General features: G+C 33.2%; 1 protein-coding gene across 2 annotated transcripts; it reads left to right on the top strand.

The window, feature by feature from the left end:
* Positions 1-10,004: 10,004 nt before the first annotated feature.
* LOC131043069 (aspartyl protease APCB1) lies at positions 10,005-16,237 on the top strand. Of its 2 annotated transcripts, none has more exons than XM_057976414.2 (10): positions 10,005-10,467; positions 10,554-10,671; positions 10,862-11,097; positions 11,194-11,430; positions 13,354-13,507; positions 13,590-13,675; positions 13,786-13,903; positions 14,072-14,138; positions 14,318-14,405; positions 15,630-16,237. In XM_057976414.2, exons 1-10 carry the CDS (start codon positions 10,238-10,240, stop codon positions 15,766-15,768), a joined length of 1,473 nt encoding a protein of 490 aa, XP_057832397.2. In that variant the 5' UTR covers positions 10,005-10,237; the 3' UTR covers positions 15,769-16,237. The 2 variants fall into 2 exon arrangements, with proteins under 2 accessions (XP_057832397.2, XP_057832398.2); XM_057976415.2 differs by having other exon boundaries at positions 14,318-14,443; positions 15,630-15,767.
* Positions 16,238-17,967: the final 1,730 nt, after the last annotated feature.

Here is a 17,967-nt window from a genome sequence, read left to right as displayed (position 1 = left end):
GATCCATTCTAAAGTAATTGAAGGAGACCTCTTATGAAGTGAAAGTGTAGGTTTTATGTGAAAATTCATCATCAAGTCTTCATCAACCTTTTTCATCATCAATGGAAGCCTAGGAGATATTGAAGAATAATAAGGAGATCACTGACCGTTGATTGGATTGTACCTCTCCCTTAGGGTTTGGTATGATTTGATGTTATTTCATATCTCTATGTGAGTTTTCAAATCTATATATCATTCATTTTCAAATTTGCATTATTGCTTTAGATCCATATTATATTTGTGATTTGAAGCATTTACATTATGTTCATTTGGGGTTTTTACTCCAAATATAAAGTAGAACTCCACTTTTGCATTTTAGCTCATTAGGATCTTACAAACACATGAGATTCTAGGTCACACACACTTTTCAATACTTTATTGGCTATTTGTGGAGGTGGAAATCACCAAAACAAGGGGTTTGACAAAGGCAAAACCCTATATGGCCATCGATACACCATTTTCCAACTTGCAGGTACATTTGTAGGTTTCTATCAAAGAGGGCAATTTCCGAGAAGACTCAGCAAGCAAGCATAGGTCTATTTGCAAAATTTTGTCTTAGAACTCTGGGACCAAAGCACCCAATGCTCGGGTACTGGACCAGAGCGCCTAACACCTTGGTCCTCCTCAACTAGTTGCAGTTTTTGGTAGTTCAACTTTAGATTACTTCAATTTGTAGATTTCCAATTCTCAACTCAGTATAATGACAAGGACCAGAGCACCCAATAGCCCGATTTGGCTCAATTAGGCTCATATTTCAGTATCAAGTTCACATCATAATTTCCCTTTCAGATCTATAATTTGCGTCTCAGTTTCACTTCTGTATCAGTCTGCTATTTATTGTTATTTTAGTTATTTGCATTACTCCTACTAGCTTAGTTTGTTTATATCCTTCATTTGACTCATTTCCCCTTTCATAGAAGCAAAGGAATATAAACCCTAAAAGTATTCCTTGAATCTCTTTCACAAGAGGAAGTCAAAGTGAATTACTTCCTTAGGATCTTTCGTATTCCAATGTATGAGTGAAAGTGGGATTAGGTCCTAGTTTACCTGATCCCATTTTCATCCATCACAACATGGTCATTCCATTCTTACCATAGAGGTTAATTCTTATAATTGTCCACATTCTAAGCACATATAGTGCAACAAGTATTCTTACTATATGGTGACATATTTTCATCACAACTTCTTCAAATTGATATCAAAGCTTCATGAGGGTGTATTCTATATTACCATATATTTGCTAAGTGTTTTGTTCAAGTTTAATGTGATATGACTTGTAATGTCCACCTAAGGGAGCACTATTTAAATTGAGCATCACATGTTTGAATCTTGTGCCAATTGATAATGCCATTTATGAGGTTATTATTCATGGGGAGGTTCATGGTTAAGGTTACATTGAGTTTTAAAGCATACACCTTGGTGTACTCACCAAAAAGATCATGTACATGTTTCTTTTAAGCAATTGTCAAGTCACACTGAGAAATTAGAAGAGAAATCTTCTTAAATTAGACCACATGATCCTTGCTACACGTGCATAGGGAAATGCATTATGTTTTTTGGTCAGTGCCAAGATACTAGATCATTTTTAAAAAATTGTCAGGCAAACTTTTTAACTTGATTGGTAACACTAGCATGACATGCCCTCTGGGACAACATGGAACACTTTTGACTTGGAGCTTTGAACCAATGAGGTCACAGACATGGGACCTCATCTCCAATAAACAATGTTGAGGTCCAAACTAGCGAACACATTGGATCAACAAAGTCACAAGCTTGCGATCACAATGACCCAATGTGGATTTCAACCTTGGTGGTTACAACAACAACACCACTGCATAAGAAACATACTATGGGATGAACTCAAGATACTATGTCCTCGTTCTCTTTAAAGATCATCAATTCTACATGGAGAGGATGTCATGACAAGTTTTTTTTAATCCCAAGTAACGATATAAAAGATCAACAAATATCAAATTAAAATTAAGCTTGTAGGATAGTGTTTTGAGAAACCAAACACTTGTTTGTATTATAATTCAAGACTTACTTCTTGTTTTGAGTGTAAACCCTTTTGACTAGTTAGCTATGGTTGGATAATCCTTATGTTTGATCCTTCATCCATGCTTGCACTATCCAAGGTCTATCACACACTTGCACGTTGTCCTCAGTCCTTGTTCCAAAGTCATTAAATTAGTCTAACAAGAGGTCTAATCTAGGAAAGCAAGACCCTTGTAATTTAGCAATTTCCCCAAAGGTGCTTGTTAACACCAACACTTACTAGATATACTTATCGAAAGATAGAACAAATTCCACCAAACAATTTTCCTTCAATTCATATATGCAATTACAAATTTACATGTACATGCCAAATCATTTTCACAAATACAAATATAACTCCTAACACAATGAATTTACAATTTCTAAACCAATCATTTAATCAAACTCCAAACTTCCAACATTACAATCAATTCTTGACATCTTCAACACACATTTTCCATTTCTAAACCCATTACTTTAACTAACTAACCAACCCATTTTATATATATATATAATATAATTTCCCCCTTCCACACCCAATAATAACATATCCCATTACAATTATTAATCTATACACAGCTTTGAATGAATAATCTACTCATATTTTATATTGAAATTTATGCCATAAAGTCATACCAACTCCTTAGATATGGAATTAATAAAGAGGAGTATTCCTTGATGATTCCTTTTGACCGCGGGGGATTTCTTGCAACACTCCTTAGGTGCTTCCTTCCGTAGGAAGTTTACGTGTCATTCTCATGCAACCGTCCAGGAACGTGGTTGTACAACATGCAACTTTTTCTTTCACCAAGTAAAGACAATGCAACATAAGTATTAACCAACCAAAAAGAAGAAAAGAAGCTTCTTATAACTCATGTATACCCTAGTGGAAGTCACGAAGAATGAGCTGACCATAAAGAAATGACTAGTCTGTTTCATATGTCAAAGATAGGTATTCACTTTATCTTCTAGGGAGATAAAAGACAAAACTAATAGCCAAGTAAAAGGTATCACATTATGTGTCCTTTCCAAAAGTAATGGGCATAATGACTTTTGGAAGGATTTATGTTTGGGAAAGAACTTAAGGGTTGTAGATTAATATATTTAATGTTTGTTTAAATAGATTTTGGATTTTTTAAAGATATGATGGGTTTATAGTCAATTGTCAAGTGATTTGATGACTTTTAATTTGGTTATGTTCTTGTTCATCATTTGTTGTAATGCATTTGAAAATAGAAATGAAATAATTTTTTCTATTAATTGTTATATTTTAAATTGAATAATGGGAAAATTAATGAGTGTAATTATGTATTTGTGTATTTTAAGTATGGTTTCTTCTATTTATAATAGTAAATTTGGAAGGTGATTTTTAAATTAAATATATACTTTGTGGTCATGTAATCCACTTAAGAAAAGAAATGGAAAAAATTCTCCCATTCTAATAATTGTGCGAGTGCTATATTTTGAATTGAATAATAAGAAAACTAAAGCATTTCAAGAATTTGACTTTAGATGTAATTATGTATTTGTGTATTTTAAGTGCATATGTCATAGATAGGGGCATTAGGTAGATGAGTAGATTGAAGATTGTTTAATTTAATATTAGATCAAAACTATTGTTTATTTAATTAGTTGGGATAGAGTTTGATGATGATCTATAGATAATATTGAAATTAAAAAATCTGATTTTTAAGGATTATTTTACATTGAATTAATAAAAAGTATAAATTAGTCTAGGTTATTTAATAATAGTTAGTAATTGATAATATAACTAATTATAATTCTATTTTAGAAAAGTGAATATAGGCTACTTAGTTATATAATCAACAAGTGTACCCTAGTAACAAAGATTCTTACATTAAATAGGACTACGTTCCAAAAAAAATATCTATTTGCTAGATAACACTTTTGATTTTTAATTGGATCCATACTCTATTAGAGGACAATTTTGTGGCCATGGACTAGTTCTCTAAGTCTAAATTTGTCCTACACATAATGAAATTATGTTATTCTTCTTGCGTGGTGTGTTTCTATATTTTGTATTTTGTTTATATATGTAAGAATGCCTGGATAGCATTGTTGTATTGCAAGAAGACATATGGGTAAAAGTACAAAGCCGTGTCACACTTTTATAAAGGAAATGGCCAATGCTCATTCAACTTTTTAAATTAAATCAATAGAAAGTGAAATATATGTTTTGAATTTTGAAATGATGTAAACTAATCAAATTTATATTCTTATGTCTATTTTAAGTTAACAAAAATTTAAAAAATTATTTGAATATAATTTTTTATAAAGTAAACACTATAATTTAGTTGCTGAAAAAATGTTGATATTGAAGTTATACAAGCCACCACACTTTATTTAGTAAAATTTACTTTTTTTTCTTGATTTTTTTTTTGTATATTGATAACTTGAAACTTTAGTGCATGGATATATTGTTTACTATTTTATATAAATATATATTTTTCATTAAATTTGAAAAGTTGCGTGTGCTTCATTTCAAAATAATATAATAAAGTTTAGTGGCTATGCCATTTTTATTGAAAAAAAAAAAAAAGTTGGGTGTGCTGAAATATAACTGTTTCCAATTCCCACCACCTTTTTTCTTAATTATTTATTCAAATCATAAAAGAATTATATCATCTTGACATAGATTCTTTTCTCTATTGCATCATATTTTTTTCAAATTTTTAAATAAATTTTAGTATTTTTCCTTGACAAGATAATCAACCTTATATTTTAGTGCTTATGACCTACTTTCAATAAAAATAAAATATAAAACATAAAAAACTAATTAAAATATTAAAATATATATATTTTGGAAAATTCACTTATAGATCTATAAAAGGGTATTTTTACATTTCAAAAAAAAAATTATTCATAAGAGTAGGAGTTGTTGAACCATCGAGTTTTTTTTTTTTTTTGGTAATTAGATCAAAAGTAGTATAAAACATACATTTAGTAGACACTTCCAATTGAAAAAGTTGTGGCCCATATATAACTTAGCTATAATGATTCTATATAGACCATATGTTTGACTAAAATTAATTTTTAGTTAGAATTACCTAAATTCACTTGGGCTGATAAGTTAGCCTCAAACGTGACACAACTTTGTGCTTTTACCCATATTCTTCTAGTCCAACCTCCAAAATGTGTCTAAAGATTTGAAGATAACAAATAAGGGTTGTAGAATGGTGTTTACATATTCTTTACTCTTTTTAAAAGAACTAAATCAAAAGACATTATTGTTAGCTAATCCTTCAATGACATAGAATGAGAGAGAAAATGTGTGTTTTGGAGATGTTAGAATGAATACATTAAATTAATAGAGCATCGGATTGTGTCAACATGTGTTTAATTGACCTAGAGTGTAAAAATGAAGTGTGCCAAGTGACCAAATTTTAATTTTAAATATTAGAAAGGAAGGGGACACACCACAATTGTAGGGTTTCCCTTATAACTCCAAAAAGGCACTACTTCATCTAAACAATAAGATCCATGTGGCGAAGAAATATTTGGAGGTAGATGCATGGGTGAATGTGATAAATGTACACATATAATGAGAGTGTGTGTGTGTGGGGGGGGGGGGGGGGCAGGGTGGGGAGGGGATAAGGTGGAGGCTAAGTGTATGGGAATATATATTTATATGAAGCAGTAAAAGATTGGGGGGATAAGCACAACTCCACATAAAACTATATTATTTATCATTATATACACTTATTAGGACATTTCTTTAAAATAAATATAAATTACATAAGTATACAAATTTCACCACTACAAACATATATAGCATACCCAAAATCTTTCTGAAACTCTTGACAATGTTTGGACCTCTTGATTAAAGTGATTCATCACATTAAATTAATTAGGTTGTGAAATTGTTAGATTCATGCAACATCCTACTAAAATGAGTGAATAACTTCCTTGAAAGGTAGAGCTAATATAATGGTCAAAACTTGGTCTTCTTATTGTTATAAGTAGGAAAACTCATTTAAGAGCATGAAAAGTGTGATGGAGGAAGTATTCCTTGAGTTTTCAAAGAATGACACATGCTCATAATAATGTTGGTTGTGTATGAGGATGACTTGAGGCTTCCATTATAATTTCTATTCCTTTTTCTATCATTACTCAATTTTAAAATAAAATGATGGAGTTGAAAAGATATAAGATAATAAGAACACATAGTAAAATATTAGCAATACTAAGAATTGGATAAATATGAAGAAAACTTCATCATATCAACATGACAATTCAAATTAACACACTAGATAATTCATAATTACATAGTTGCCGACTTAAAATCTATTATTTGAAAGAAAAATAAACCAATGATTCATATTCTTAAGATTGGAGCCTTGAATTTTGAATATATAATTTTATCTTCATAATATCACATGTTCCACTTGACAATATACATAAAAGAGTGCTTAATAAGAAAAAATGGTCCACGTCTCATAAGCCTATTAAAGATTATAAAATCACGCTCTTTATATATTTATATGCATTCTTCGTAAAATTATAATATTTTTTTATATTATGGAGGACAAAATAGTCTAAATTAGGAGACTTATACTTTGACAGTGTTACTTATATTGCTTTGATGGTGTTTTTGATATTAAAAAGCAACAAAACAAGGGTGTTGACCCTTTACACTAACAACGCATTAGCAACACTAAACATTAACAACATATAGACTAACAACAACTTAACAATAAATATAAAAAACTATAAAGAGTCTTAACCAATAAGCTAAACAAAACAAAGTCTTAACAACAAGGACCAAAAGACTAAGAGAAATAAAACCAGCCACCCAGTGGCTATTTGAGCACATGTCTCCAATCATCAGTAAGGAACTTAAAGAGTCCATTGTATTTTGCTTCTTTTTCAACATCATTGTATAGGACTTTCCTCTGCATTAGGCACATGGAGGTAACAGAGCTATGCATCACCTTCATGTTGAATATGGATACACTGACCATCTTTTGTTCTATCTCCAGCACCTTCTTCCTCAGAGCCTCCAAATCTTTCATCGTGGTCTTGCAATTGACACAAATGCACTCACTCTTCCCCTATTAGATGTCTTCCTCTTTTGATATTGCATCGTGGATCAAGACCAGGGGTTCATCCTATTCAAAGTTGTCACTATTTTATTTGTTCGAAGTTTCAACCTTCCATGTGCTATCCACCTTCTCATCTTCATCCTCAACTTCCTCCTCATTGTCTATAGCTGCGCCCTCCTTCGAACCAACCTCATAATCAACTATTTTCTTTCCTCCATTTTCTTCTTTGAGTGAACAACCAACCTAATGAAGCACCATCAAGTGCTTCCACTCTTACCATCATTCTTGACACCCTCAACCTCCTCATCACCAACCACTTCCTAATTGTGATTTTGTACATTTTGGGTAGAGGTGAGGGTGTCTGACATTTCCTTTTTTTCTTCATGTCTGAGGTAGAAGCCTATCTTTTTTATTCGGCCCCCAAATCAAGTTTAGGGATAGCCGGGGAACTAGGGCGAGAGAGGGTTTTAACAATGGGGGGAATTTATAGCTTTATCTTTTTGTTGGTCCCTGGGAAGTCAAGAATTGTAGCCGTGGGGAGAGAGAAAGAGCATGGGGCTTCAAAGATCGAGAGCTGTCTAGGTGGACAGAGGGTGGGGTGAAAATGGTATAGGAGAAAAATTAAGCCTTGGTGGAGGGGAATCAATTTCCTACCTTGAAATTTAGCTAATTCTAGAGCATCATGAATAGAGATTTCAAGGGAAGTAAATAAAAAAATGGGAGAGAAAGTAGGCCGTGGTTCCTAAAATGATTGAGGAGAGGAAGATAATATTAATAATAAACTTTAAATCTTCCCTCTAAAGTAAAAAAATTCATCAGCATGAGACAAACCTCACTCCAAGGTTCAAGTAATATAGCGTGAGCAAAACCACCATGGAGCTTGACCAGTTCCTCATCCTCTCTAAAGAATTGGGCAAGGCTTTTGATGTTCGTGACCCTGCTTTGCTTCTTCCATTTTCTCCCTCTCATGGAGAGTCCTGTCACTTTCCCAATAACCTCTTCACTTATTTCAAACAAAATTCCCCCCATGCAGTAATCCTTTTATCAGCCAATGACCTAGCAAATTGAATTGAAAGATTTTCATCATACCCATTTATGCTTTCGATAAACTAAACCACCCCACCCTCTTTTATAGATATTCCAAACAATACTATTCCTTTTGAACTCAATGTGATTGTCGAGCTCAATCCTAACTCTATCCCCACCCATGGAAGCCATCACTATAACACAAAAAGCTTGAAACTTGGCCCTTTCCTTTCTCCATAGTTTGTAGTTAGTTGATAAAACAAATTTCATAGCCTTAACATTAAAGGCCTTGGCTAAGAAACTACTTACTGTGATGTAATGATTAAGTGATGCCTGCCATGAAGCCCAAACATGCCAACCATCATCTTCTGGTACACCAAGGAAATTATGCTAGGATTTTTTATCATAGGAAAAAGTGATACTTAAGGCAACCATTAAAGAAACGTTATGTTTTCTCCTAATAGTCATTTCAATAGCTTGCGACACGCGAAATGAAGATATCTCCAATTCATAAGACCGTCCTCTCTTGTGGCCACGCGAGCAACCCATGCACGAATCGACCACCTTAGAATTATAACCTTTTCGTTATTAAGGTGACCCTACCCAACAATCCAACATGGCATGCTATAATGTGGACATGGTATCCACATCATCGCAATATACTTTAATAAATAAAGTAGTATATAATATTTTTTAGATAATTATATAATTAACTATGTAGTAAATAGTTTATTTCAAATTTTCAATAATATTTTTTCAAAAATAAAATAGCTCTTTTTATCAAATATATTATTATTAAATTAATAATAAATGATTTTTCATAAATAATTTTTACATATTTTAAATATATTTTAATATATAATATGATAGAATAGTTATTTACAAATATATAGAATATTTACTACACTTTTTAAAATTAAAAATTATGTAACTAAAATGCTTAATAAATTATTAAAATAGTTTTGTCATTTAATAAATAAAATAGTGTTTAGGCCAAATTATGTGTTTTAGTTAAAAAATTTGTAAGTAATATAGCTTGTAAATAAAATAGCAAGCAATATTTTTGAAATATTTAATTAGTTTGGCTTATTTTTCAAGTTTTATGGTTTACTTGGAAAGCAATAAATGAGGAAAAATTTAAAGGTAATGAAAGTGTACTTACTAGTTCTTTAAAAGACTCATTTTCTATGATATTTTCACAGGTGATAAAATATAGACAACATTAACCCTTCAACAAGTCAGACAATATCCTATTCATAAGGGACTACTTGGAAAATTTAAGAGAAGCTACAATAAATGTAAATAAAGAGGTGGTCAAGTATGGACAACCTTGATCCTTAAGTTAGACAAGATCTTGGCTTCAGGGCGGAACTAGTTTGTACATTGTAGTGTTCAGAAATACTTATGATTTTTCAAATGTATTTATGTTTGCAAATATACAAACTATTTCAGATGTATTAGATGTCAAATGTCTTTAAGGCAAAATAACTTGACCTTGCATTCTAAGGAGATATAAATTATGAATTGTAAGTTATTTTGATATACTATCTTTAATATATACAAAATGATTTTTTTTTTTAATTAAATGTAAGTAAATATATGTCTTAGTATAAAATAAAATTTGAAATAAAAATAAAGTAAATGTCAATATAAATGTTATCTAAAAAATGTTGAATAATTATGGTTTGGAAATAATGACAAGAATAAGGACACTACAATTATACAAAAATTCAAGAGTTTTCTTTTTCCTTTCAGAAAAGATCACAATTTTATTTTTTAATTTTGTAAATATTTATAATTTTTAAAACCGGGGATCAAGAAATTGGCCTGCTGGAAAGGGCAAGTAAAAGATGGAATATAACCATAGAAACAGAAACGTCAAAGTATTGCATGGTCGGCTGCTTCTCGGAAAGCAGAGATGGAGTTAAGGACCACCTTCCCTCCCTCTATATAGCCTTCGATCCACCACAAACATCGTCATTCGTATTCATTCATTTTCATTCAACAAACATTCAACTTTGGGACAAGAAGAGTCTGTAAGATTGAGAGACATTTGTCTGGTAGAGAAAACGAAAATGGGTGTCTTAAAAACGCTCTTGTTTTCAGTGGGTTTTGTGTTGACAATCTTTAGGGGATTGATCTCTGTGTCTTTAGGAGCAGCAGATGTATTCCCAATCTATCCCAAGAATGAGCAATTTGAGGTCTCCTCATTAGTTGAACAGGATACTCAGAGAATTGGGAGGAGATTACAGGCAGCAGCAAAGACTACCGTATTCAACGTGCAAGGCAATGTTTTTCCAGATGGGTAAGGAAAAAGGAAAAACCCCCAAATTTTAATTTTCATTCTGGATTCCAAATTCAAAGCTCATGAATATGCATATTGAATTGCAGGATTTACTATGTGATTGCGTATATTGGTAACCCCGCCAAGGAATATTATCTGGATGTAGATACTGGCAGTGATTTAACTTGGCTTCAGTGTGACGCCCCCTGCCGAAGTTGTGCCAAGGTGAATAACAATCACAACCCATATGTTATTTTTGTTCACAATTGCTGAAATGCTACATGTATTCTATGGTTAGTTTAGCGAATTTGGGCTCTTTGGATGCTTAGATATCTTGTAGCAGGGACATAAGGGGTATAAATGTTATTTATGATTTTCAGTCGATGATTGAAATGGTTACTTTCGTTTTCTGCAGACAACCCATAAATATTACAAACCAAACCCACGCTCAGGGGTATCATGCAACGATCCTCTGTGTGTAGCTGTGCAGGGACCGGACCGTAGAAGATATAACTGCCAGAGTTCTAATCAGCAATGTGATTATGATATTAAATATGCTGATGGTGGGTCCTCTATGGGATTTCTTATTAGAGACGCTTTCACGGTGAAACTCACCAATGGCACCGTCATCAGGCCTAATTCTGCATTTGGGTAAGGCGTTTTCCTTTCATTTTCTCCCATTTACAGAGAGTGCAAAATTAGAAAAGAATTTGAGGGTATAAGTGGCTTCAATTTTTTCTGTGACAGGTGTGGATACGACCAAGCTGGATCTTTGAAACAGACACAAATTACAGATGGTGTTTTGGGTCTGAGTGGCGGTCCATCAAGTCTTCCATCTCAATGGGAAAGGGAAGGCCTCATCAAGAATGTCATAGGTATCTGCATTGCTGGAGGTGGGAAAAAGGGGGGATACATGTTCTTTGGTGATGAACTTGTGCCTACCTCGTCCATGTCCTGGGTTCCTCTGCTTCGCGGGCCAACTACGTAAGTTGGAATAAAGAATCTCTCTCTCTTTTTTTCTCTCATTTTCTTGAAATTGAAAGATCGAAATAAGTCTGTTTGGATATTCTTTAGTTGATTCTTAAATATGAGCCTGAAAACACAAAAGCTTCATCAAAATATTAGTAATAAATCTCTATATTTCTGAAGTTAATCATCTATTATAAGTAGTATTTTTAGTTCAATGAACATTCATGTAAAATCATTTCACTCTGTCTTTGACACTGTAGTTTGTTAGATTTTTCTGTCTTTGAATCCTTTGGCTTCACACTTTGACATCTTAGCTGTTAGAAACAAGGAATTGTATTATCATATTATGCTATTCACATCTAGGATTAATTATGTGGCAGAACTGAACTTTTCAACTAAGACTTCTTAGTCATTTAGACCTTAATCTCTATGATCTTGATCATTACTTCGGCATTCTTAGGGAATGCTTACAATATCTGGTTCCAATCTGACCAGTATTTAGTATGAGAGGAAATATTCACACCGTGATAAGTTTATCTTCCTCCCATGCACTCGCTATCCATTCATGAAATGTTACTCTTAAATATTTTTAAAATTTCTCTTGTTTAAACCAATCACTTATCCAAATCTAATACTCTCTTCTCCTACTATCTGCCGACTCGATACATGGCATTTAACAGAAGTTTCAACTTATAGATATTCCTCATTTATAACTATAATAATTGGCATTCACTGAAGACTCCTGACACATGACAAGAGCAAACATGAGCATAGAGCTTGCATTTCTCTGATATTGGAAGTTGGAAGCAACAGGGTTAAAAATTACATGGTTATCACAAATATGCACAATTATTTTAATGCATGGTTACCAAATGCCCAACTACAAAATGCGTGCATTTGTTTGCAGAGTTGCAAAAAACTTTCCTTTTGTACTGTTTTTGCTTCTAGTCCTTTGGTATTCCTCTGTTTCTAATAAAAAATATTGGAAGGAGCTCTGCTTAAGTATTGCTAATTTGATTTCAGTTTAGTACAACTCTTGTGAAGTGTACTCTGATCTATAAATTACTAGTTTGCTTTGTGCATTCTTGCATTGATAGTCTTCAGTTTTTAGGCTTCAGAACTACTAAAAGGAACAAGAGTTTAGCATAAAAATAATGTTTCACTATTTGTGGTCCTATTGTAAATAAATTGACAACAATTGTATATACAATTTTAGCCTGTTCACAACCATCTTTACTAAGTGTGAATAATCCATAGCCATTCCTTATTTAGCAGAGCACCATTCAAGTACCTTGACACAGGGAGAAATTATGGCTGCAAATTTATTTGATACACAGACCCCAAAAATATCTTCTGAAACTGTAGTTATCAATCTCTTTTCAAAATCATCAACGGTTTTGCAGGATTCCTTGTCTGTAATCCTCCCTCTTTGGATGCATTCTTGTCCTGCCACTTCAGCATACAATATTTTTATCTATGTCATGACACATAAATGTTTTTCTTTCTAATACAACTTACAGGTATCATATGTTGTGATAACACAAAGTTTAGCTTTCAACTTATGAGTAAAGATGTTCACATAAAATATCCACGCCCCAAAAGAAGCTAAAACATAGGCCTAAGTACACTGCAGGCCTTTTGACACACCTAACTCATGGAGACAAAATGTTTCTTGTTTTAGCTTCTGAAAAATTTAAATTACAGGCTTTGGCATTCTTTTGAAATTTTGATTAGAGACAAAAAAAACACATCAAGCTCAAACATAAGAGCTAATAGCTTTGACCGCTAAATTTGGAGTTTGACTTGTATCATCTGTGTATTCTGTCATCATATATTTTGTTGGCATCAACTATTAATGTATTTAAAGCAGGGGTGAAATTCTTGAACCCTTTGTGGTCTAAAAATGTCTGAGCAATAAATTCTTCTTTTACTTTTCAGAAAATACTACCATGTGGGAGCTGCACAGATGATCTTTGGTAGCAAACTTCTTGCAAAAGATGGAGATGAAAGAAGGCTAGGAGGCATAATATTTGACACTGGCAGCTCATATACATACTTCACAAAACAAGCTTATGATGCTCTTGTCGCTGCAGTAAGTGTTTAGAGACAGCTTTAACCTTCTGCCATTTTAATATAAATAATTAGTTTCTATTGACAATGAAAGTTTGATACAGGTCAAAGAAAGCATTGGAAAACAGTTGGTACTCGATTCATCAGATCGAGTCCTGCCACTCTGTTGGCAAGGGAAAAAAAAATTCAGGTGAAGGGATTTATTAATTTGTTCATATTTCACATGTGAGAATTCATTTTTATGAACCTTACAGTAAATTTCTTAAGTTGTACATCTTCTAACTTCTGTAATTTTACCAGATCCATTGCTGATGCAAAATTGTACTTCAAATCATTAACATTCAACTTCAAAAGCACCTCACCATATACCAGAAATGCGCAGTTGGTAATCCCGCCAGAGGGTTATTTGATAATCAGTGTAAGGATGCCTGAACTTAAACATCATGCAAATTTCATTCCTTAAAATTTATTATAACAAGGTGACTAGTGCCAAGAGACAATTCCTCAAATCTATTTATTGTTCAATATTTTATGAATTCTTGACCAATTGAACTTACTGACTAGACTAACCTTTACGTATGAGCAGGCCAAAGGCAATGTCTGTTTAGGGATACTTGACGGCACCAGCGTTGCTCCATACAATGTGATTGGAGGTAATTGGAATTTCTTATGTTATATGTGGTATTACTTCTTCTAGGCTGTGTTTTGTGAGGCTGTTATTTCCTGTTCATAAACTTTACACATCTATGTGGCAGATGCCATTAAGGCTTTTATCTTGAGCATCAAAGCAGTTTTTCTAGTAGTTATCATAATGTTGCGTTTGGTTTTGCAGACGTATCTTTGCAGGGATATCTTGTGGTTCACGACAATAGCAACAACCGGATTGGCTGGATCAACACGGATTGCTCAAGGCTTCCTAAGTTCTGAATCTTCTCCATTTCCTGATTATAACTTTGTGGTATATAGAATGAAGTGTATACTTTTATGCTTCATGTGATTTTGTCATAGAAGGCTTTGGTCCTTGGGTGAACTGAGCATGGTCGATTATATTTATTGTCAATAATCAATCATTCATCAATTTATTTCCAATTTTACAATTTTCTCTAATCTTTTGTGAAATTGTAGTCCTCATATCCTCCATGTTCTTAAGCTGTATTATATCTCCTTCCTTTTATGTCCTGCTATACCCTTTGATAAATACATTAAGGGTAAAACATACATTAACATCATTGCATTTGTGTCCCTTTGATAAATACATTAAGGGTAAAACATACATTAACATCATTGCATTTGTGTTTGAGAATGCTCACATCCCATGGCAGTACGTAGATTAGTTTGGAGGGTTTGAGTACATTGTCTAACTATGATGCCCTTCAGACTTTGTTTACCCAAATAACAACTCTGTTTACCTGAAAAATACAAAATCAATTTGTTCTTGTGTAGCAATAAAAAACATCGAGTTTGTACAGGAATAGATACTCAAAGAAAACTATTTATGGGCTTTCCCTTTGTTTTCTTTGATGTTCTAAAAGTAATTAGAATAAATTCTAACAACTTCTCGCCAGTAAATTCTGTTGCTCCTTATCCCAAATTTATTCTTGTGAGCTAAACCTACATTTATAAGCCACCAGCAACATCAAATCAGCCTTCAAACCAGAAAGATTGTGACTAGAGTTTTGGCTCAAATATTAGCATCTAACGAGGCTCTCAGGTTCTTTCTAGAAGTGTGGATTGCAATTTTGAACACTCCACATACAGGTTAAGGTCCTTGCAACACAGTAACACTGGCTCTAAGACCATGTTGAATATGGGGATTTTTCTTTACTACTAAAACATGCTATGTTTAGCAAATAATTTCATCGACTCTAAATGCTGTGATGAACAAGTGCACTTAACTAGTATATAGAACGTAACTGAGATAACAAAATAGATAAGAAAGAACAAAATTGAAAATATTTAAGGAAAACCAAGAGTCAATAGAGAGCAAGTTAGACACATTTGAGCCAACCTCAATTAGCTTGAGCAAGAGTGATATATTTTGCTCTGTAAAGAAAACTATTTAAGTGGATGCTGATCAAATGTATACATCATTATACATCAAATGTGGCATTTGTTGACCCTGTGGAGTTGGTTGGTTGTAACAGATCTAGCCCACGGCGGTGGGCTTTAGAAGATCCCCAACAGTTACCTGGAGAAGAAGCAATTCCATTTGCTCAAGATCTTGGCAAAGGCGTCTGCCCTTCCACTTCCTTCTTTCTTCCGGACTATGACACTCTTCAATAAACAAGCCATAAGACTCCCAGCAAAGGCACAAATCTTTGTCATTGTGTTCAACTATACTGGATAGCAGCAGGGCAATGAAAATGTTTCTACATCTTGTTATCTGTTGGTCAGAATTCCTACACCATTGTGACATAGTAGCTGTTTGCGAGGTGAATTTCAAAATTTTGACGAAGGAATACAATCAGGGGAATATGCTTATAATTTTTCAAAGCAGCTAAAATATAATGTGTCTTGGAATACCCATATTTGTTGTGGTCATTTTTTAAGTCCCTCGCACTGTCTACTGGGATGACTATACAAGCAAATCTAAATTAACTGATATGCAAAACCTTGATTAGTATTAAGGAATAGGATTATACTGTACTCCTACCAAAGAGATGGCTCTGTCTTATGAATGTAAAGGGGTCCATTGGCCATACATGCCTCACTTTTTATTAAATAGAAACAAGTTGATTTTTCTGTGGCTCTAGAGATTGTTCTGTAACTGATATTGTCTTCTATTTCAAGATACGTGAGAGAATTCCAAAAATATGAGCATAGGCATTCCGCATTGGGATATTATTGGAATGCACAAAGCAGATCACAATGTTTTCTCATCAAAATGTTCATTTTGAACTAAAGCATTTTATTTAAATTCAATTATATATTTGGTTAGCTGGGTATAAGCACACAACACACACAAATAACTTTGTTGTCGCATTCTTTAGTGTGCATATGCGCATGAAGTAATATGAGAGGAGAATGTGGTCATTGGCTGGAATCCTGATGACTTTATTTAAGGTTTTGGTGACATTTCTAATGCAAGGGGCCCCACTTAACACATAAGCAACTTTAACCATTTGTTTGTAGGGGGGAGAGGATGGTGATGAAATATTTTGGTGCCTTTCCTAAGGGAAGGGCCCGAATCTAACACAAGAAACTTTAACCATTTGTGGGTAAGGGGGTGAGGATAGTGGTGAATGCAATCTATCACTTCGGGCTCTTCACCCCTTTCTTTCCACATTGGCAAAACTTTACTGTGCACAATGTTAAGGACAACTATTATGCTTTTAAGGCCTTAGTATTTTTCATTAGTTACTTTGGACTCACTTTGGTCCTTTGACCTTAGAGTGCAAGTAACATATGGCATTTCCATTTTTTTATTCTGACACATAAATTACCGAAATCAAAATTAAACAAAGTTCTAATTTGTTCAGAGATCATGTATCATGCGCTATGACTTAGTATTAGAGCGATTGAAAAGCATGATGTGATCATAGAGAACATGACTTAAACATCTAATGACCAACCTAGGAATATGCAATTCAATTCCAATCGTTAGATGTCAACTTGAGCATGAAACATACAAAATTGCATACTAGTGTTTTGTATAAATTGCATACTAGTGTTTTGTATGCTATCACTTACTATTAAACTAATATTGCTTCAACATATGTATTCATAAGGACAAATCTTAGCATATGCATTTTTCTTGCCATGTTTGCAAATTTGATCAAAATCATTAAATTGATCAAAGAGTTTGATCAAGGGAAAAGGTGGGAAACTAGTTGTCTTTATTTCTTCACATGGTAGATTCTATAGTTGTTCATTACTACCATCTTATCCAGATTGTTAGTCAAGAGATTTTGAGATCACTTAATCACAATTTGCATGATGCTCAAAATCAACAAAAGATGTATGCAAATAGGAAGAGAACATAAAGAGTTTTTGAGATGGAGAATTTGGCTTTTGTTAGATTGTAGCCATACAAATAGAGCTCTTTGAAAAGAAAAGGGGTTGAGAAACTCAAGACCAAGTGTTTTTCAATGTTCCATGTCTAAAAAGGTTTCTTGGATGGCAAGTAGTAGCTTAAATCGACCTACCACTATTGGATGAAGAAGGGAAATTGATTTTGATCCTTGAAGAGGTGTTAGAAACAAGAGAGAGAAAGCTGAGAAAGATAAACATTACAAAGCACCTGTTCATATAGAAGAATTTGCCCAATGGAGGATGCAACATGACAAGGCCAATTTTTTTTTAATATATTTGGGAGGAAGGACTTGTCATGTGCCCTTTCTAAAACTAGCGACTTACAAAATATAGTAAGCCCAATTGCTTCAAAATAACAAATTAGAGTCATATGCCAATCTAGGAAAATAATAATAAATTTGATATCTTATTGATTACGACATAAATATGATTTGTTCAAAAGAGATTAAA

Source organism: Cryptomeria japonica, chromosome 5 (genome assembly GCF_030272615.1).
Source record: "Cryptomeria japonica chromosome 5, Sugi_1.0, whole genome shotgun sequence".
Classification (NCBI taxonomy): Eukaryota; Viridiplantae; Streptophyta; class Pinopsida; order Cupressales; family Cupressaceae; genus Cryptomeria; species Cryptomeria japonica.
The sequence above is the reverse complement of the archived record's forward strand: the minus strand, read 5'-3'. Positions and strand labels throughout refer to the sequence as shown.

Excerpts from the sequence above, each read along its gene's own strand:
- LOC131043069 (XM_057976414.2), top strand. The coding sequence starts at position 10,238 with ATGGGTGTCTTAAAAACGCTCTTGTTTTCAGTGGGTTTTGTGTTGACA. Across the intron at positions 13,508-13,589 it reads ATGATGCTCTTGTCGCTGCA|GTCAAAGAAAGCATTGGAAA; the intron begins GTAAGTGTTTAG and ends AGTTTGATACAG. Across the intron at positions 13,904-14,071 it reads AGGGTTATTTGATAATCAGT|GCCAAAGGCAATGTCTGTTT; the intron begins GTAAGGATGCCT and ends ACGTATGAGCAG.